A 19,955-nucleotide genomic window follows, 5' to 3' on the forward strand; every position below is an offset into this window, starting at 1 on the left:
GTCTCCACTGTGGTTCTTGCAAAGAAGATATAGTGACGAACACTAACAGTGTAGTTGTGGGATAATTTATTTTAAATCAGAGGCAAAGGTCCAAATTTTAATCCACAAAGCACATTAAAACAGACAAAGTCTCCAAAGTGCTGCAAAACATCAGAAAAACATGGAAACAAAAGGACAAAATCATTAGAAAAATAAAAGTAAATAAATAAGAGCATAAATTGCAGAGTTCACGAGTTTTATTTTGTGTAAAAATGATTGCATAGGATATCCTCACTATACATAGTATGCCTTACTATACATGAAGTCTATCGGGAGGTGAACTGTGAGGGGGTGTCAGAAATAATAGATTTGCTCAAAGATGCTCTCTGCGCTGGCTCTCACGGGACTGAAGTTGTAGATGAGCGCTTCACTCTCCTCGTCCTTTGTGGCAAATCGGTGGAAGTTCTTCCTGGCTGTGAGCGCAAACAAAACAAGCGCACCTTCAGCGAGGCAAGAGCCCACAGGCCGCTTTCTTACCTTCGCCCACAAAAAACTCTGCCATGTAAAAGGTGAGGCGGACTCCCAAGGGCGTGTGCTTCACATACGGCTTCCTCCACTCAAAGGCGTTTTTCTCCGGGTGCCACTGCGTGCCGTAAATGGGGTAGTCGAACGCTGCGGAGCACACGGGCCGTCCGTCAGGAAAAGCGTAAGGCGGCGGGAGTGGACGGCTCATTCCGTGTACCTTCCATCGTGGACAGAAACTCGATTTTTCCGTCTGTGTTGGTGGAGAGGACTTTGTAGAAAGAGGTCAGACTGTTGCTGCTGTTGAACGCCTGCATGAAAAACAACAAGTTGGCAAAAGAGCAGCAATGTCGCAGCGCGATGGTCATACCTCCATGGGCAAACTCCATTTGTGTGAGTTCTCCGTAAGCGGTTCCGAGGCCAACGCATCCATGAGCTCAGCGGGGAAGTCTCGGAACAGTCTGCTGCCTTTGGCCTCTGGGGGTAAGGTTAGGGTAACCCTAATCCATGACCACGTTGAGATAAAGGTGCCAAGCGGGTGGCGAAGAGCACACCTTTGGTGAAGTCGAGCGGCAAGGACACGTCGCTGGTGTTTGTGCGTGTCAGGAGCGAGACGCCGTTGGTCAAGAGGAGGAGCTGCTCCAGGCCCAGGCATGTTCCCCAGATGGGGAAGTGGTCACCCCTCTCCTTGGCCTGTGCCGGACACATCCTCTGTCTCACTCACAAGAGCGGGCGTTTGTTGCGCAACCACGTGCCTACCTCCAGGCTCATCTTGTAGAAGATCTCGGCACTCCTCTGGTAGCCTGATGAGAATATGCTGGCTCCGCCTCCTGGGAAAAGCACGCTGCAACGAGCGGCGAGAATTCACAACCATGAGAATGTGCCAAACTGACCAACGCCAAATGGATTTGATCATTTGAGATGTTTTCGTGGTAAAACTTTGGAACGCCAGGCCACAGAGCCATAAATATACTGCAGGACTTTATCTTCTGCAATGAAGCAGTGGGGGTTAAAATATTGCCCCTCTGCTTTTGTGAGTCACGTGCTAGATTTACAGACTTGCACACACATTCATGGACTTTGGAAAGGGTTAGTGACCGCAGAGTCACCAAGCAGTCAACCTATGAAACATGTTTTCTGTCAATCACCATAGATGTGCCAGAAGCAGCAATGTTCATGGCTTTATTGATGTGAAACCGTACGTACCCATTAATGGAGTCGAAGAGTCTCTTGTACTCTTTATCAGTCTGATTGATCCTGCAAAAAGAGAAGCTCCAATGCACCGCCACGACAACGAGTTGATGGAAATGATGTGGAGCCGAACCTGATGGGGACCACTCGAGCTCCTGCCGCCTCCAGGAACTTGACATAGGAGGCAGCGATGTAAGAAGTCTTATTTTCTGGAGGCTTGGACAGATCCTGCGCTAGTATGCCTACGAAAGAGAATGAACACACGTTAAACAAAAAATAAACAGCTCAGAAGAAGATAAAGTTGAAAATGGAGGAAGTTGACCTATTATGGGCTTGTCGTTGGTGCCAACTTGCGTCGAGTCAAGCGCCGGCAGCCAAATCAAAACAAGCAAAGAAACGCAACACGTGAGCACAAACATGTTTCGAAGGGAAAAAAAGGAGGACAGAAGCGATTCGAGCGTGCGGCAGCCTCGCTTGGTCAACAACTTGTCAATAACAGTCATCAGAAAGAATCTGGAAGCGACGTGAAAATCGATAAATGGGAGATGTAACCTTTGGATAGGGGATCCAGATCGTCAATCCTGGGATTTGCGGATTGTGTCAGGCCGGAAGTGCGTCTCAAGGCACTTCTGCAATTTCAATGTAAAATGTGAAAAAAAAAAAGAATAATTTTCTTTTATTATTACTTTGCTCCTTGTAATGTTCACTTCTTGTAAATAATTCCATTAATTATCCGACAACCCAAATTTGATTCTATTGATTACCGCGAAAGAAACACCGACACAATGTTTGCACGATTGAAAGGCGATTTTTTGTGCCGTCAAAAAATCACGGGCAGACGTTTTGAAAGGAGAAAACTTTATTATTTTTAACAAAGCACCAACCAACACCTGATTTTTTTTTCTACTTTTTTCTTTCGGCATGAAAATATGTCGCAAGACATATGGAAGTCTTGCAACCCTTCGAATAAGCATCCCAACTCTTCTCCATTAGCAAGAAAACAAAAGTATAAAAACACAACAAACAACAAATGATAAATTACATTCTTAGATTTCATTTTCTGATTTCATGTTTATGTGCTATGACATATAAATAATGGATTTAAATTAAATAGCCCGGTGCTGAGCCAACACCACAAATGAAAGCTCAAGCAAAGAAATGAAGTACAGTGCATCAAATGTATCAACCTGTAAACAAAACCAAACAGCCCCTAAGAGCTGTCGTTTACTTCCCTTGGATTGGACAATGGCTGGTTATTTGGGGAACATTTAAAAAAAAAAAAAAAAAGACTCTCGGGTGGGCAAGAGTTGCAGCAACCTAAACTCTAGCCAGAGTTGGGAAAGAAAAAAAAAGGAAAAAGTGGCCCCATCAATGCTTCATATTTTATGTGCCAAATGGACGAGGGGGGATTCCGATTCCTCTCAGGGGTTCTTGTGGGTCTCCACGCAAAGGACCACGTAGTCGTTGGAGCAGCTGCGTGTCTGCTGGCCCAGCAGCAGGCCCGAGGTCAGGGTGGACGACTGGCCCGCCACCGACATGTGGTCGGTGCGCCACGTCTCGCAGTGCTTGTCCACCGCGCGCAGACCTCGTTGGCTAGAGCCGTGCCAGATGCTCTTCTCGGGCCTGTAAGAAAACCAGCCACATTTAATTTGATACCAAATCTACTTTTGAGCTATTCTTTTCTCTGTATTGTTCACTAACCAGAAAGGATCGGCTAACACGTCGCGTCCGTCAAAAGAATAAATGGGTATCCTGGTATCAAAGGCTCCTCCTTCACCGTTGAAGATGGACCTCCAGTTCCTGAAGAGCACGTCTCCCTGTGAGGAGGAAGAGATCATTCCGGTGGGCTGACTCTGTTTCGCTCCCGTCAAGTTTAGAACTGAGAGTCTTCCAGACCATTACCCATTTTGTGCCAATTAATAGGGAGCGTCTCACCCTGAGGTTGGTGATGGGCAGAGTGTCCCTGAAGCCAGGGGAGACCACGTGGACCAGGTCCTGCTTGCTGGAGGAGACGAAGGCACGGTAGTTGGGGGGCAGGCCCATAGCCTTGGCTTGCTCGTAGCACAACCGGTCGGCCGTGTCCAGGCCCGATATGTCGCCCGTGTGCGGCTGGTTCAGAGCCACCAGGTTGAGCTGAACAAAGAACGTGGTGAGTTCATGGCGATAGATGGACTCGGAAAATTCAAGTGCCCCTCACTCACCCTGTTGTCGATGGAGCGCACTCGCTCGATTGTGCCGCTGGAAATTTGCTGGGCAGCGCGAGGCTAAACAGACACCAAAACGTGAATATGCCAGTGTTGAAAATGTACCTTAGTCATCAACTGATGTTGGTATATGCACGCACCTCGTCTTGTGGGAGGACGCTACTGGAGTGGTGCAGCAGGCTGCCAAGCTGGGGGGGGGGGGGGGGGGGTATGAAAAACAAAAAAAATCATTTACTGTTTCCCCCTCTCTTGTGCACCGAGAGATCTTTTGCCAATTGAAATGCACGCACCTGTATCTCCTTCCAGCCCTCGGGCACCTTGAGGAAGAGGCGCCCTACGGACACGACGTAGGCCAGCATGCCCTCTGCCTCCCTGGCCGTCTTCTGCATCATGGACTCAACCGAGGAAAATGTCGTCACCTGCAAAATTTGCAGCTTCATGAAGACAATCCGATCCAGCCAGGATTTGCGTCGGTCCAACATACCGCGGCAGAACCTCCGAAGGGCCCACGTGTGCCGGGGGATCCGGCGGGTCCAGGGGGCCCGGGTGGTCCTGGTGGTCCGGGGATACGCACGTCTGAACAACACATAAAAAGTCATTCAGAGTTGCTTACTGTTGGACACAAATCAAGAACACGATCCACATACCTTTTTTGCCAAAGCCCAGCGACCAGCTTCCCGTCTGCCCCGGTGGTCCGGGGGGTCCTGCCGGACCGGGTCTGCCGTAGCCCGGGGTACCCGGAGTTCCCGGCTCCCCGCGGGGGCCTTGTGGTCCGAGCACAGACTCACCTTTGGGTCCCTGGAGGGTTCGCAAATAGACGTCACAGCCCGAGTCACCCCATTTGAACATTGCACGGTTGCATCGCCACGGCAACAGCTCTCACCACTGGCCCTTGTTTCCCCGGAGCACCCGGTTTCCCGGGCAACCCCGCCTCGCCCTTTTCTCCTTTTTCTCCATCGAGGCCCGGCTCGCCTTTCACTCCCTAACACACGTACAAAAGTCTCATTGCCTTTGGGCATTGAACAGGAAAGATAATGATTATGTCTTTGGAACTTACCAAGCGTCCTTTGAATGTATCTGAAGTGTGAAGGAAATTTTTTTAGAAATAATAAATGCATGTCTTTGGAAACTTGCACAAGAGTTTAAATGAAGGTGACAACTTTGGAGGTTTTAACTCACTAGGTGGCGCCGGAATGCCGGGAAGGCCTCGTTCTCCCTTTTGTCCTTTCCCATGGTCACCTTGGCAGCATAAACAAGATTGTTTTGAAAAGTCCCGTCATTGGCGACAAGTCTTTCGAAACATGCCATCAGTGATGGGAAACGAGCGGTCCACTTACCCATCGTAGCGCTCCCGTCGGGATTGAGCTGGGGATTAAACACAGCTGTCAGTAATTCCAAACTCATGATAAGGCTAATTGGTTGGCAGAAGTGAGACATTCTGCTCTCATGTAGGAATGTGACTTGCCGGAGTTTTGCAGAAGGGTCTGATGGGGACGGGAAACACGCTCTGAAAAAGGCAGCAGAGAGGAACACTCATTTCTTTTTGCCCCTCGATAGCGTTTTGTGTTTATATATTAGAGTGTCACGATTGGTTTCCGCAAAAATAATTTTCACTTAAGAATTTTATCTGGAAAATATTCCCGGATAAAAAACACTTCAGGACTAAATGATTGTTTTGTATTGATTTCTTACTCCGTTGTAGCATCGGAACATTCCAGGGCGGCCGGGTCGTCCGGGAGGGCCCGGGAGTCCCTGCGGATGAGGTCCCAGTCAAGAAAAAAACAACTCAACACTTTTTCAACAAGTTGTGAGGCAGCCACTCACGGGTTTGCCGACAGATTCTCCTTTCTCTCCTTTGGGTCCCGTCATCCCAACACGGCCCTACACACAAATACGCCGCTTGTCACTGAACATCCTGTTAAAAAACTGTTACCGTCCCTAATGATGTGACCCGACGCTGTATAGCATTGGCACCAAGCTCTTGTAAACATTGACTCGTGTTTATAAATCCAGACCAGTTCTCTGTCTTAATCCCATCAAATCGACGCCTAGAGGGACTCATCCTCGTGAACAAATGGAATGTTTGTGTCAAAACGACTGAGTCAATGAGCCTAAAGGCAGCACAAACAATCCACTCAATACCTGTCCTGATATCAGACAATAAATACATAAAGCAAGTTATATTTGTTGGTATCATATCACGACAAGTGATTTCAAGTGCTTACGGGTCTTCCGGGGAAACCAAAGTCCCCTTTTGGTCCTGGCATTCCCATCTGTCCCTGTTTGGGAATAAAACATGGTCAGCTCCCGCAGTCCTTGAACGCATCGTCCTCACTCATCCATTTGCATTCCAAGACTCACGATTTGTCCGGGAGGTCCGATTGCACCAACATCACCCTGCAAACAATCACAGAGAATATTTATTTATTTATTTATTTATTTATTTATTTATTTATTTATTTATTTATTTATTTATTACTCACGGCTGCGTTATAGAAGTTTCCGAAGTGCGTACCTTGTATCCTTTGTCCCCCTTTAGAGCAGACAGGTCATAGGTGGAGCCATTCTCAGATATGATCATCGCCGGCTCGCCTTTCTCCCCCTGCGCATACGAGAAAAGGCCGGCCATGAACACACAAATGCTAACATGTTTTTTTTTTTTACTTCTTATCAAGCTCAGAAGCATTTTTCACTCAATCCTATTCTATTCCAAGGCTGCAATGGCTTAGCTCACAAAAAGAGCAGGCAAGCTGTTTCTGATACTCTGCCGCCACCGTGTGGATATAAGTTGAATTGCAATTAGACTTGCCAGGCTACACCGAAAAGAATAAATTGTACTATCTGAAAGGGAACCAAGTCTAGAAAAAAAGTATTCTTACAGAAGAATGACATTTCTTCAAGTGTTAAAACAATATCTATTTTAAAAAATACTTTATGTACAAACAGTATATGATGTAAAAGTATGTAAAGTACCACTGAGGTCAAAATTGGACTTTTCATGCAAATTTAAAAACAAAACAAAAAAACGTTGTCATTGTGTTTTTTTGTTCACTCTTTTGCAGAACACCTTGAAACTTCAAAGGTCCTTCTCCAGACGTGGTTTGGTTTCAGTTGTGGCCCAATCTGTGTGTGCGCGCACACTTACCTTGAGTCCTGGAAGTCCGTTAACACCTTGCGCACCGGTGTCTCCCTTGGGGCCTTGTTGTCCCTTTGGATAGTGAGGAGAGACCGTCACTACATGTTCCTTCACTGGACTGCAACAGATCCAGTTTTTGTTACACTCACAACCAATCCGTGAGCCTCGAAAATCCCAGAGAGGTTGAAGAGGCCGTCCGTGTCGTTGAGTAGGAGCTGAGGAAGAGGAGGAGAGGAGGCATGAAGAACAAACAAAGTTTCCAAACTTAAGTGATCCGACGTGGTCGCGACTTACTTCGCTGAGGCTGAAGATGGGTCCCGGAGGTCCGGGAGGTCCTGGAGGGCCGGGTAGTGTGAGCCCATCGCGTCCTGGTTCGCCCTGAGGACCGGAGTGAAGATGTGAGTGAGTGGGTCAGGAAGTGAAAACAATTGCAAAGTCAGCTGAGGGTTTTTACCTTTGGTCCCAGAGTGCCGGCGTCTCCCTTAAGACCCTGAATGCAACACAAACATAATTAATTGCCTGCCCGTTTCTGGCAGCCTCTCTGTAGCAGCCTGCTAATGACGGTCACTTCCCCGTCAGAGAGCCACATGGTGCCGTTAGCCATTTGTGAGACAGATGTCCGAAGAATCACGTGGCAGCGGACATCGTTTTTCTGAGTCACGCAACATTTCGTTGTTGTCGTGGCACATTCACTGACCTCAGAACCTTTGGCTCCCTCCGGTCCTGCTGAGCCGGGTGGACCTACATCACCGGGCTCCCCCTGCACAAGTTACACATGTAGCACGCATGATGCTGAACTGACCAGCATACAGTCCACATCTGGACACAGACCTTAAGACCTGGCTCTCCGGCAGGACCATGGGGGCCTTCTTCACCCTATCAGGCAAACGAAATGACGATGAGAGCAAGTAATGGCTGACCAGACTCAGAGTACAACTTCACTCCAAATGGAAGGTATTAAGGAGTGCTCATTACCTTAGGTCCTCGAAGTCCAGGAGTCCCCGGAAGACCCTGTTGATAATGCAACCAAATAAATATTCATCCCATTTTGACAAAACCCCACGTGGAGTCCTACCCGAAACAGTTCCGAACCAGGACCGCTGAGCAACGGTGAACCTTGCAGATCCTGAAAGTATCCGAGTGTGTTGTCAGTATTGCATTGGTGGAGCGCACCCCGCAGTGTTCCATTCCACGTACCTCAATGTTAAATGGTTTGGCGGCGGGGCCGGGCGGTCCGGGGGGACCCGCTGGACCCTGGGACCCGACTCTGCCCTCTGGACCCTCGGGCCCCTGAAGTCCGGGCAAGCCCTGAGGGCCCTGCTCTCCCTGGAAGAAGACAATAGTTAGCACAAGATTCTTTGGTATATCAACATGTACAAGAAATCAAGAAGTGTGAACGATACCTTTGGTCCTGGTTGGCCATCTACTCCAGGTTCTCCCTGTTTGAATTCAATCAAGCAAGTTGGATTACAATGATTAACATTTGAACAACAACACACACAAAATGAAATCAAAAAAATTATTTCTTCTTCACCATGTCTCCCTTGTCTCCAGCAGGTCCTTGTTCTCCTTTGTGTCCATCAACTCCCTGAAACAGATATTTGGTTGATTTCTAACACACTTTTAAATTTATTATTGGAATTATTTTTTGTTTTCTTAGGCCGTCTATATTTAGTCTATGGCCGTTAGGGGCAAATGGAGCAGTGCCACATCACAGCCACCAGGAGGAGGCGATGATAAGGTTTTGAATTCTACATTTGACTTGCATTAGTTTGCAGTTTCAAGAGTGCCTTTGCTTTGTTGCATCTCCCTCTCCTTTCTCCGGTATGTGAAACAGGTAACCATGGAAACAGATTTTTTCGAGACTATTTAAGAGGACCTGCTATTGGAAACGATTGTGCTTACAGGAAGTCCAGCTTGGCCCTTTTCTCCGTCTTTCCCAGGAAGCCCGGGTGGTCCAGGTATGACTTCTTCAGATGGGGCCCCGGGGGGGCCTCGTGGTCCAGGAGGGCCGGGGGGTCCCTGACAGAGGAAACGATTAATGCATCACTCATAAAAAAAGTGATGACATCATTGCTTGCGCCGGCCGGCCTCGTTCTCACTCGAATGATCTCCATATCGGCGTCAAATTCATCCAAGTTCGAAGCCGAGCCCTCCTGACAAACGCAATGGCGTCAAAATGATTCGACAACTCAATGTTAACATTACAAACAACAATTAATTACCAGCAACTTGGAGGAGAAGCGGCCCAGAGGTCCGGGAGGTCCTGGAAGGCCTGGCTGTCCGACTCCAGTATCACCCTGAAGTCGATTACAACATAATATTGATTCATATTTATTTTCAATTTGCACTTTGTGAAAATTCTCATCATTGTACCTTTTCGCCTTTGGATCCGGGCTCTCCTCGAAGGCCCGGGAATCCTGGAAGGCCATTGGCTCCCTAAAAAAAGCAATCATGAAACATAAACACACAAATCGTGCAACCCTTTTAACATGTCAGATGGTGTTCCTCAGGGCTCAATTTTGGGGCCACTGCTGTTTTCCTGTTTATCCATTTTGTCTTGAGCACAATTTGTATTCTTTGTTTTTTTTACTCTGCGTTAGACTCTGCCTTGTTCTAGGGTTTGATGTGATGTAGTCTATGACGTGATTGCCTTACTGGAGTGCCATTTTCTCCTTTTGCTCCCTGTGAGACAAAAATCAGGGCAAAAAGCAGTGAATTTCATTTCAGTTGAGGCTTTATGTGGAAATAGGTGTGAGCAAAACATACATGTGGTCCGTCTTTGCCTTCAGGTCCAGGATGGCCCTGAGGTCCCGGAGGTCCCGGCGGTCCGCGGGGTCCGGGCTCGCCTGCAAGTTCTGAGTCTTGTCCCGGTGGGCCGGCGGGTCCCGGGAGGCCTTGTGGGCCTGGCTCACCTCTCTCGCCTTTCAGTCCCGCAGACACCTGGTCAGAATCAACGTATGCGTAGATAACTCAACGACTTTTGTGCATTTATCGTCGATGTTTCTGTGATAGGAGCAAGTGAAACGTCAGGCAGTGAGCCTCATGCTGCTTCACCAAGTCTAAAAGCATTCGTGTGGACTTACGGGTTTGGACTTGGAGGCTGCTGTTGGTGAAAGGTCGAGTTGCACCGTCGCTAAGAGCAAACGTCCAATCATGAAAAGATTGTCCACCAAATATCAATATGAATAATAAATGCCATTTTTTCTTTCTTTACCCGCAGGGGTGGTGGTCTGTATTTGTTGCCCGGAAGCCTCTTCCAAGTCGTCTCCAATTTCATCATCGTCGTCGTAGCTGGTAGGCAACTCGGTGGGTGGGGCTTGGACCGGGCTACTGTAGCTAGGCTCCACCCCTTCCTAATAAAATGACATAACAGAAAACCTTTATGAATCCTGCACAATGGCAATGCAATGCTTGTTCTATTCTCTATCCTCCATCTAGATCGGACTGCCACCATGGCAACATCATCATCATCGTTATAAAGGACGTCCCTTACACATGCCAGTAGGTGGCGCTCTTTAGTGCAAAACACCAAAGGCTGGATTTTTACTGTCCACCCTGAATATTCCTATTCCGACAAACTCCAGAAGCTAAAACAAGTTCAATTGTTGCCATTTTATAAAAGGACATTGACGATATATCGTGTGAAATACAGGATAAATATTAAATTAGGTTTCATTATAAATTACCTTTGTGTACTTCTTCTCTTCGAAAACTTTCTTGACTTCTTTTCTCTCCATGTCCTCGTAAGTGTCGTCACCGCTTCCAGACACCTGACCATTCAAAATATAGAGGAGAGTTGTTTGCTTTGTAAAAATCATTTTTTAATTTATTTTAGAAAATTTGCTCAATATGATGCTAAGCAGTTTTTCAATCATGTTAATTACTTTTTGGTAATTTTATCTGATGCAAAAAAGAAAAATAATCAGGAAGCATTTTGAGCCCCGATTTATTTTTTTAATTTATTATTTGGTTGGTTAGGCTATTGCTGAATAATCCTGCAATGTACATTTTGGCCAATAGAGAGCGCTCGCGCGCTTGTTTCCATACGCGTGAGCGCTTTTCTTACGTCAGGGTCGTCCTCCTCGCAATGGTCGTCGCGGGCCTTGGGATCGGACTTGAGCAGCAGCTGCTGGATGGAACCCTAAAGGCAAAGGAACAAAGATGATGACGTGTCGTGGAGCACTCCATCAGTCATTTGCACAGTCTGCCTTTTTTAATTTTTTATTTTTTTTAATATGTATGATATAATTATGAATTCCACAATACACTTTTTACGAGTAGTGGTACGCGGGCTCCCTCTAGCGGTGTGCAAAAAATAACTAAATTAAATGTAAAAAACTGCAGAATTTACTATAGGCTTGCAACAATATAAATGATACTTTTTTCGGGGGGGGGGGCAGCTGTACTTTGTCATTAGGATGATGTTTTTTCTTGACGGGGCATGAGAGCCAAAACGTTATGACGCAACATTGTGTGGCTCATTTATCAGATTTGTTAGTCACCAGCGCAAACAGCTGGAACCCAACAAAGGGGAGCCGGAGGGGGCGGAAGGGGGGCGTGGAAGATAAGATGAAGACTAGGCGAGAAAACATTTGCACTGTTTCTGGGCGACGTCAGCCTGCAAGTCTTCTTCTCGATGAACGGCCTGTCAATCGTGCACGCACATGCACACAAACGTGGGTTTCTCCACGCCTTGCTGTGTGTGTACTATTCCTGTACTGCGTGTAATGTTGTGCCAGATACTCCAAAGAGCACCAAGTGTAACATCTGCCAATATAAAGGGCCACTGAGAACATCCAACATCTGCGAACATCTGAGAACATCTGAGGTCCTGACAGAAGCCACAAGGTGGACCAACCTACTTGACCACACAAGCGTAATGATGGTTGGCCTTTTTTTTTTAAGTTTACATTTCCTGGAAGAGATTAAGAGCATGTTCTGTAATTCTAAAGAACTTGATGAACCTCACACAAGGTGCGGCCGTCACTAAAGCGGGCCAGGGTGCCACGTCGTCGGGGAACTCACCACAAAGTGGGGCAGGCCCGAGGCCCCAGCGCTGCCCACAAAGACCCCCGAGCTGGCCTCAAAGGTCAGGGGCTGAGGGCTCCTATGGAAGGCCACGTGACGGTACTCCTCGCAGTCCATGTAGAGACTCACCTGAGGCAACAAAGATGAGAGCAAAGAGGACAATTTAGGATGATCTCCAGTCAAGCTTTACCATTCGACCGGCATCGTGCCGCTTGTAGGAATAACGACAGTTACCTCGGCCCCCTCGACCGTCAAGGTGAACCTGGCCCACCTTCCCGTGAGGTCGGCCATCTTGAAGGAGGCCGCTTCCCGGATCTCGCCTCCGGTGGTGGGGTCGGCGTAGTAGAAGAGCACCCTCTGGGAACCATCCTCCACCTCAGAGAGCGCCACGGCCAATTGGACCACCTGTAAGATGGGGGAAGTAGTTGGGGGCTCAATTTGACCGACGGCGCTGTAGAAACGAGGACCGCACCTTTTGGGCCGCATCTGTGACGGCAAAGAGGACGCCGCCCTGCCGCGTGGTGGGCTTGGCAATGACAGTGATGGCAAAGTCGTAGTAGAAGGGGTCCGGCAAGACCGACTTGGTGACACGGGCAACGTTGGCGTTGGGTCCAAAGCTGTAGGCGGGGTAACCCTGGAAGCCCGTCACGAAGGAGACCGACTCCGGGAGAGGGAAGCCGATGAACTCGGTCAGATCCAGATTGTCCCGAGACCCTCCATCTGGGGATGAGACACAACACTGGTCAGACACGAGGCCTTTCCACAACCGAGGCATGCTAATGCTAACAACAAAGCAATGTGGTAGCACATTAGCTCTCCTGGCAACATGTTTGAGAAACGAAGGGTTGGATCCGGGCTGTGTACCTAATGAAAGGTCCACAGAGTGTTCTATTACGTCTTGTGCTTTCAGGTGGATATCTTTTTTCAAAATTTGTGCTTTGCTCACCGGAAAGTTGTCATCTGTCTTTCTACAACAGCCAGGAGTCTGACAACATGCACTAGAAATACCATTTATCCATCCTCGTGGAAAACCCGCTGCCTCCTTCTGTGCACCTTTAATAGGATAATAAACAAAGACAGGCCAGAAGACTGCTCGTGCACGCACACACAGCTGGCTTTCCACAGCAGCCACCCTCTAATATAGCGCCCCCCAGTGTCAGCTTGTCATTGCACATCTGGAAGGCATTAAGGCTGCGCTAATACAGCACAAAGGCGGCTCCTGTAAATCAGATTCACAGCGGGTTAGTGACGCCCCCCGCAGGCACACTTCTGCCATGTTTTCTAATTGGACCGTAAGCCTCACATCATTATGATTGGCTTTTGAGTTTTCCCTCGCCTAGATTAGAAGATGTCGCCAATATTTGTCGAGGCCTTTTTGTGACGAAAGGCAAAACAAATATATTTGACATTTGTAGGCGGAAAGCAGCTGACTCAGCTCGCCGTCTGACGCACTTCCTGTTCCACTTGACTGCTGACTAATTACGAGCAAGGCGGCCTGAGCAGGGCTTCCAAACCCTCTTACGTGATGACACGTTCTTCTAGATTTTCAGCAAGCTGCTGAAAATGGCTGCTCACATGTGTCAGAATCATTTCCTCATCTGTTCTTCCAATCCACTTTCCTGCCGTGCCATCCATGGGAATTTCCTTAATTAAATTTGATTCCATGTCACCCATGACTGTGCCCTCCCCGCAGGGCCGGATGATGAGCGAGGGGATGCAGCCGGTTCCTGGCGAGGTTCTCGGGACAACATTCCCGCAGCTCGCTCCGTGACGTGATCGCTTAATGTCCTGACTAAACAGCTGGACACACACAAAGGCATGTCCAATGTTCCCATCCAACTTGTCAAGGAACTGCTGAGTGCCATGTCCAGGTCAGCCATCGACAAAGTTATAATTGTGGTTCGGGTCTTATAGATAAAAAAAAATAAAACTGTTTCCAGCATTTAAAAGCACTGGCAACGCTGATGAGAAGCAGGCGCAGAATGAAGACATGCACACTTGTCATGTGGTCATTCAGGCCGATGCTTGATGGCGGCTGCATGCTGTGAGATCACTTCAACATTTGCTTGCGATTAACAAAACTAATTTTAAGCGAATTCATTAGAGAGGGGGCAGATCACACACACACAAGCAGAGAGCTCAGATGATCCCAGCGCAACTTGCAACGCACACAACAAAAGGTCGCTGCCAACTGTGACGCGCTGCTCATGTTTTGAGTAAACCGAGTTGAGTTGAAGCTGACTTCATTTAGCATTGGGAACCAATAATGAGAAAAAGAAAAAAAAACAGAGCCCGATGACCTCGTTGGCTGATCTTCAACACCAAATGTTTGGAGGGAAATTCCACGGGAGGCCATTGCTGGTCATTTGTATTGAATGGGAGATGGAAGAGATCCGTTTCTTTGCTATGTTCAGGATCACGGGCCGCCAAACGAGCCCTTCAACCCGCAATGGCAAATGAGAGCGGCTTGGATGGATCCCAAATGAAGATCAAGAGCCAAAAAAAGCCATATATGTGTGTCCCTGTGGACAAAACATGGGAGCTGAGCACAATGAAGGCCTTCTGCGAGACAGGTAAAGAAGCAGAGGAGGGGCTCGTGTCAGAGTGCGCGGCACATTCTTGCATTTGGTCCAAAATTCATTTTAAGCAAGATCGGGACTACACTTTTATTGGCGGCCTGTCCCCAGATGGCAGCCTTGAAGAAACAAATAGTTGAGCCAATTAGGTTTTTGCGAGGAAACAACCCAAACCAGACCTAGATGTGATTTGGAGCACCCAAAAAGACGACATTGAACTCCTGCAAATGTGCCGAGGTGTGACTCAAATATCTGCAGCAAGCTTTTATCTTAGTCAGCATAAAACAACCCCTGCAGACATGAAGTTAGCCCCGCCCCCCTTTCCCTCTAAGCCACTCAGTGACGGACGCCAAAGCTTTGGAGTCTGCCATGTTTGTGCTCATCACATTTGAGATACTTGTGGAACTGTATCAAACTGTTCCTACTAGGGGGGTGATGGAAAGGGAGAAGAGGGGAAGGCGGGGGGAGAAGGGGGGGGGGCGCTCCTGAGTGATACCATCTGCTCTGGCTCACTCAGTCAAGTCGACTCCCAGAGAGTCCCGATCAGCCTGAAAACCTTGGAAGACATTCTGAGGCGGGCCCACACAGCAATTACGGGAAGTCGAATACAAAGTGCAACGTCGACTCATGTCCAATTCAAAGTTCCGTAGGTAATTACTTGGGTCCGGATGAATCTTGAAACTTGTGCTTCCAAATGTGTCCAAAGCAAAGTCTATAAAACAGAATCTCTCCCTCAGCAAATTCACAAGCATCATCACCAAAAGCAGGCAAGAAATTCTTGCTCCCTAATCAATCAATCAAAGGGCGGACACAAAATCAAACTTCACAAAGACACGCTTGGAGAAGTTTCAGTTCCAAAGGCATCACTCTAAATATCTTACAAAGAGTGGCAGATGAGCTTATTGTTGCAAAAAAGTGTTAGCGCTAGGGTTAGCACTCAATGCTCCAAGTCGGTTTGACAGTTTGTCTTTGCAAAAGATCTCCACATTTGGAAGAGGCAGCCTCCCTCGCTCCTCGCTTTCCTAAAATGGAGCAAGTCACATGTGTCTGTCAGCCACAAGCAAGAACCTGCTTTTAGGCTGTGTTTGGCTGCTTATCTTGTGTTTTCCGTTTCGATTAGCCGTCTTCCAATGATTTGCGAGATGATCGTTTCTGGGTTGTCCCCAGCAAACAATTTGATGCTGGGACACCAAAAGTGCCTTCTCGCCTTGTTTGCGTTTCAGAGATGTTTGATGTTTTACGACCTGTCTGCTCCTTTTAACGAGCGTCGGTCCTTGTGCAAATCTATTTCGTCAACTTGTCATGTGAAATAATATAAGAGGCAAACATCTCAAGAGCTTCGTCTCCAGTCCTCATCTCGCACTCTGCCACGGGTTGCGACTTTCCGAATCAAAATATTTGGAAACAGAAGAGCTCGGCTTATCAAGTTTGGCTGGCGGAGCGTAAACTTTGGTTAATTGAAGCAACCTTGTAAGACGGGAAGCCAATTGTTCACGTTTACCAGCCAACGATCGGAGCAAACCTCGGGTTTTAAACTGCAGCCCAGCTGAGTAAACAAAACAACAAGACAACTTGGAGGAGCAGTTTGTGAAATGACTTCAAAAATCATATTTGAAATGTTTCTTTGGTTGGATGTCATGGTTGCTCGGGGTTACAAACATTGACTCATTCCAGTGGTGCTATCATGATCTTGTAAAAAAAGTGATTTAGAGGATGCTGAAGTCATCCCTCTCTCAATACTTGCGCTATGACACCAGAACAGTACCTGCTTGTTTTCGGCTTGTCTCTATTTTCCGCTCTGAGCCACTCTTTCCATGCGAGCTCCAGACAACCGGGATGCCAGGCGCTGGCTCCCCCGTCAACAAACATTGCGTTGGGTCGGGACGTTCCGCTAAAAGCTAACAGCATCACAGAGATGTTTCCCAAACCATCTGTGTCCTAAAGCTTGACCGGCGAGAATCATTCAAGCAGACTTTTCCAATTTTTCATAACATCTTCATGCTGCCTCTCAAACGTTGTCACTTAATGCCGTAAAAGCTGGACTTGCTCAAATATATACGCCATTCAGTCATCCTTTCCCAGGCTTTAGAGACATGTGAGCTAACATGCTAAAAGCTAGCAACAACGCAGTCAACTTTGTGCCATCCACATGATAAAAGAGCCAGCAAAAAAAAAAAAACTCAAGCCAGGTGTGACGTGATGCCACCACACCCTGCGTTTGTCCTCACATTTGACCCCAAAGTTGTTTGGTCATGAGTAAATTTAGCCATTCCTGTTTTGATTTGCGGCCTGCCATTTAGATAGCACGCCGCCGTCAGTTCCTGCGTGGGGGCTTTTTAAACGTTTCCTTTTCAAAACACACTTTGATGTTCATGCGCAAAACAAAATGTGGAGGCCGACTTCTGAATGAGCTCATAAGGAGGCACCTTTGACAGTTTGGTGGTAAGTGGAACGTGACGTTTGAACAACTCTTCCCGTCTTTATTGACCTCAGCTCGAGAGGGCCTGAGCTCTTTATTGAGCCTCTGAAGACCACCCCCGCTAAAACTGGCTGACCTCTCCGATTATCAAGCGCCCTGTATTTTTCTCGCCTTTTTTGTGTTTATTCATTTTTTATACCATGATCTCATTAATTTATGTGGACCTGATCATGGCTGCTATCAAAGCTTAGCAGTGTTTGGACAAGATCCTGACAGGACGCAGCTTTTGGAAAGAATGACGACGCTGAGCTACTACGGATGAGAGGACACGCGGCGTTGACATTTTTTGATTGGGCAACAACACCAGCATACAGCCAATTTGTAATTATTTGCCTCCAAATCACTAATAGCTTCCAGAAACACTAAATCCTTCAAAAAATAACTCTTAAAAAAAAAAAAAATATTCTCACTGGAGTCAATCAGAAAAATTGCCAACAAAATGTATCCAGGTTGGCCACATTTGATAAGTAGCTGGCTGGATTAGTATCTTGGTTTTAGTTACAAAGTATAAAGTGTCAACTTGAATTTCCTTCCTCTTAAAATGAGTTTTATGTTATTTTACCCGGCCAGGTGATGCCAAACAATCCTGCTCTGTCTTGAGGGGGTCCGCTCTTGTTAAGGAAGGTCCCCCAATTCCTGCGCTGGATGTAGCCAACGAGCACAATGCAGCTTTTGTCACACGCTGATAGCGTCTCCAGATAAACGCGCGGCCGCTCGGATGGCCGGCGCCGACCCGGCCGACCCGGAGTCGCGCTCAGAGGGTCAAAATATAAGGAACATCACAACGTAAGCAAATCTCTCAAAGTCTGTTCCCAATTCCAGATCTCACATTAATGTACCTAGCGTCTGAGCTACGATGTAACCGTGGCGACAAAACTCCTGATAAAATTCATCGGGACTTAAGTGGGCCTCCGCCTTCCCATCAACTAATCGCAGCGTGTTTAGTCCCACGGGAGGTCGTGCAATCAGTGCACATTCAAAACTGATCTTATCAAACACACACTCGGCGTCGTTATTAAGAAGTTGCTCCGTATGAGCGTCTCACACAAACTCAGCATCTCGACAGAGTCTCAAAAATAAACACAAATGAAGACAAGGTGGCCATGCAGCTACACGCTGGGGGTTCTGTTTAGGAAAAATGCTGACTAAGCAAAATGGGTTGACAGCAGCTGATCTGGCCAACGTTGTGTTTACATTTGTTTAGAGCAGCCCAGAACTTTTTAGGCCTTCTAAAAATGACCAACCTTGACTGCACTCAAGACCAAAACTTATCTGCTCCATCTTTGATTTGTGACCAAATGACTTTTGGTGATGCTTCCAAAAAGCTACTTTAGTTTTGCTCAACTCTTCCGAGCTTCAACCTGCAGTCTGCCACAATCCCATCATCGTCATGGTAACGTAAACTAGAAGACACTCACCGTCCAGCTGCTGAGCTGCCGAGAACCTCAGCACCAGAAATAATCCAATGCACCAGGGAGGAATCCTGCAAAAGTCAACAATACACAAAGTCACATTTTAAAGTTCACTCCAAAGTTTTCATTTCATTTTGACGGATTCAATTGGATTTTCGCTTGCCGTACCGTGGGTCCATCTTGACAGCTTTAGATCAGCACTCAAGCCTGCTCTGGAGAGAGAGATGGAGTCCACTCTGACTCCTGCGGGTTCTCGCCGAGCTTAAAAACCCGGCTTCTCCTCCTCCCCCGCCTCCTCCTGCCCCAAACAAAGCAGCTTCAGTGCACTGGCTCCTCCAAAAATGGGCGGGAAGGGGAGTTTGAAACCTGATTCCGGACCACCGGCCTCTAATCCCGTCCCTCCTCGATGCTGCCCCCCCCTCATCCAAAACACACAGCGGTGAAGTCCTCCTCCTCCTCACTTTCACTTTGAAGTAAAAGTCTCTTCTGTGTGGCCTTGACCTCGAAACATCTTGACAGCCATCGATTTCAATTGAATGATCCCCAAACTGACTTGGAATATATACGAGAAAACAAACTTCATCAAAATCATTCTGCTCATCATGGAGACTGAATTACAGGAGGAAAAAAAATTGTTGGCTCACTATTGGGTAAAGACTTTCTAGTGTCCAGGATTCAGGGCTTTGAGATGTTCCCTCAAGATGCTGATCAGGCTTCTGCAGCATCAAGAGCGACGGAGGATGTGTTGGACAGCGAGCCGCCCAAATGTGCGAGGAGCACATTTTATTTTGAGACAATTTGGATTCCTCCAAATACATTGAGCTTCACCATCTTGAAACATTCCTGGCGGGATTTGGAAATGCAATCCCGCCTAAGTTGTTGACTTAAGCAGAAGGCCTGAGCAGCTAAAGCACTTGAGAGCAAGCAGCCCTCAGCAAGCCACCCAAAGAACAATTGCTCACACGTCTGAGCTCGTCCCTGGAGATGGGGGGGGACTGTGGCTGTCTGCCATTTTCAAACTTTCTTTTCCCATTTTGAGCGGCCTAGAACGATCTTCGGCACCGATCGGTTAGCACAATGCTAATGATGCTACAAAATTGTAATTTCTATGGGAAGAAGCTGATGTCATCGTCCTTTCGTCCGCCACCTCGTCTGGCCTCGGGAGCTTCTCGGGGTGGGCCGCTTGGAATTTTCCTTGAACAAACACAGAGACGCAGATAAAAGATGCGCTCAGTCGGAGTTCCAGGGACTGATAAAAAAGCGTCACGCCGGCATGCGAGGGACGCCGGCAGAGAGGCCGTCTTGCCGATAAGGCGCTCGCACCTTGCGCCGTGGCCTCCGTTTTTGTTTTTTGGGGAGATTTCTGCCATGTCTGAGAAGATTCTTTGTCATACAAGTCAGCTTTCTTGAAATACTTGCAGCGTC

At 47.5% G+C, this 19,955-nt stretch overlaps 2 protein-coding genes across 3 annotated transcripts; both read right to left on the reverse strand.

Annotated features, from left to right (window-relative positions):
• Positions 1–49: 49 nt before the first annotated feature.
• Positions 50–2,226, reverse strand: ggh (gamma-glutamyl hydrolase (conjugase, folylpolygammaglutamyl hydrolase)). Its single transcript, XM_088362868.1, has 9 exons — positions 2,015–2,226; positions 1,826–1,934; positions 1,708–1,758; positions 1,261–1,345; positions 1,056–1,194; positions 872–978; positions 722–812; positions 517–651; positions 50–452 (listed from the first exon to the last, which is right to left on the reverse strand). The coding sequence occupies exons 1-9, from the start codon at positions 2,193–2,195 to the stop codon at positions 334–336; spliced, it is 1,017 nt and encodes a 338-aa protein (XP_088218994.1). The 5' UTR covers positions 2,196–2,226; the 3' UTR covers positions 50–333.
• Positions 2,227–2,533: 307 nt separating this feature from the next.
• LOC148380929 (uncharacterized) lies at positions 2,534–18,828 on the reverse strand. 2 transcript variants are annotated; one of them, XM_088362860.1, is made up of 44 exons: positions 18,699–18,828; positions 18,537–18,601; positions 12,536–12,783; positions 12,298–12,468; positions 12,061–12,192; positions 11,102–11,176; positions 10,722–10,805; positions 10,250–10,388; positions 10,119–10,168; positions 9,802–9,975; positions 9,691–9,717; positions 9,409–9,471; positions 9,258–9,332; positions 9,135–9,188; positions 8,938–9,054; positions 8,567–8,620; positions 8,436–8,471; positions 8,230–8,358; positions 8,108–8,158; positions 8,008–8,043; positions 7,864–7,908; positions 7,730–7,792; positions 7,487–7,522; positions 7,327–7,410; positions 7,182–7,247; positions 7,042–7,104; positions 6,412–6,498; positions 6,258–6,293; positions 6,122–6,175; positions 5,721–5,777; positions 5,589–5,648; positions 5,362–5,403; positions 5,234–5,261; positions 5,076–5,135; positions 4,954–4,973; positions 4,780–4,878; positions 4,544–4,694; positions 4,381–4,472; positions 4,187–4,315; positions 4,037–4,084; positions 3,894–3,956; positions 3,628–3,825; positions 3,394–3,509; positions 2,534–3,315 (listed from the first exon to the last, which is right to left on the reverse strand). In XM_088362860.1, exons 1-44 carry the CDS (start codon positions 18,707–18,709, stop codon positions 3,114–3,116), a joined length of 3,690 nt encoding a protein of 1,229 aa, XP_088218986.1. In that variant the 5' UTR covers positions 18,710–18,828; the 3' UTR covers positions 2,534–3,113. The 2 variants fall into 2 exon arrangements, with proteins under 2 accessions (XP_088218986.1, XP_088218987.1); XM_088362861.1 differs by lacking the exons at positions 18,537–18,601; positions 18,699–18,828 and adding an exon at positions 13,010–13,139.
• Between the last annotated feature and the right edge of the window lie 1,127 nt (positions 18,829–19,955).

The sequence above is a fragment of the Syngnathus floridae genome, chromosome 20 (genome assembly GCF_059516105.1).
Source record: "Syngnathus floridae isolate MCC-2025c chromosome 20, RoL_Sflo_1.0, whole genome shotgun sequence".
NCBI classification, from domain to species: domain Eukaryota; kingdom Metazoa; phylum Chordata; class Actinopteri; order Syngnathiformes; family Syngnathidae; genus Syngnathus; species Syngnathus floridae.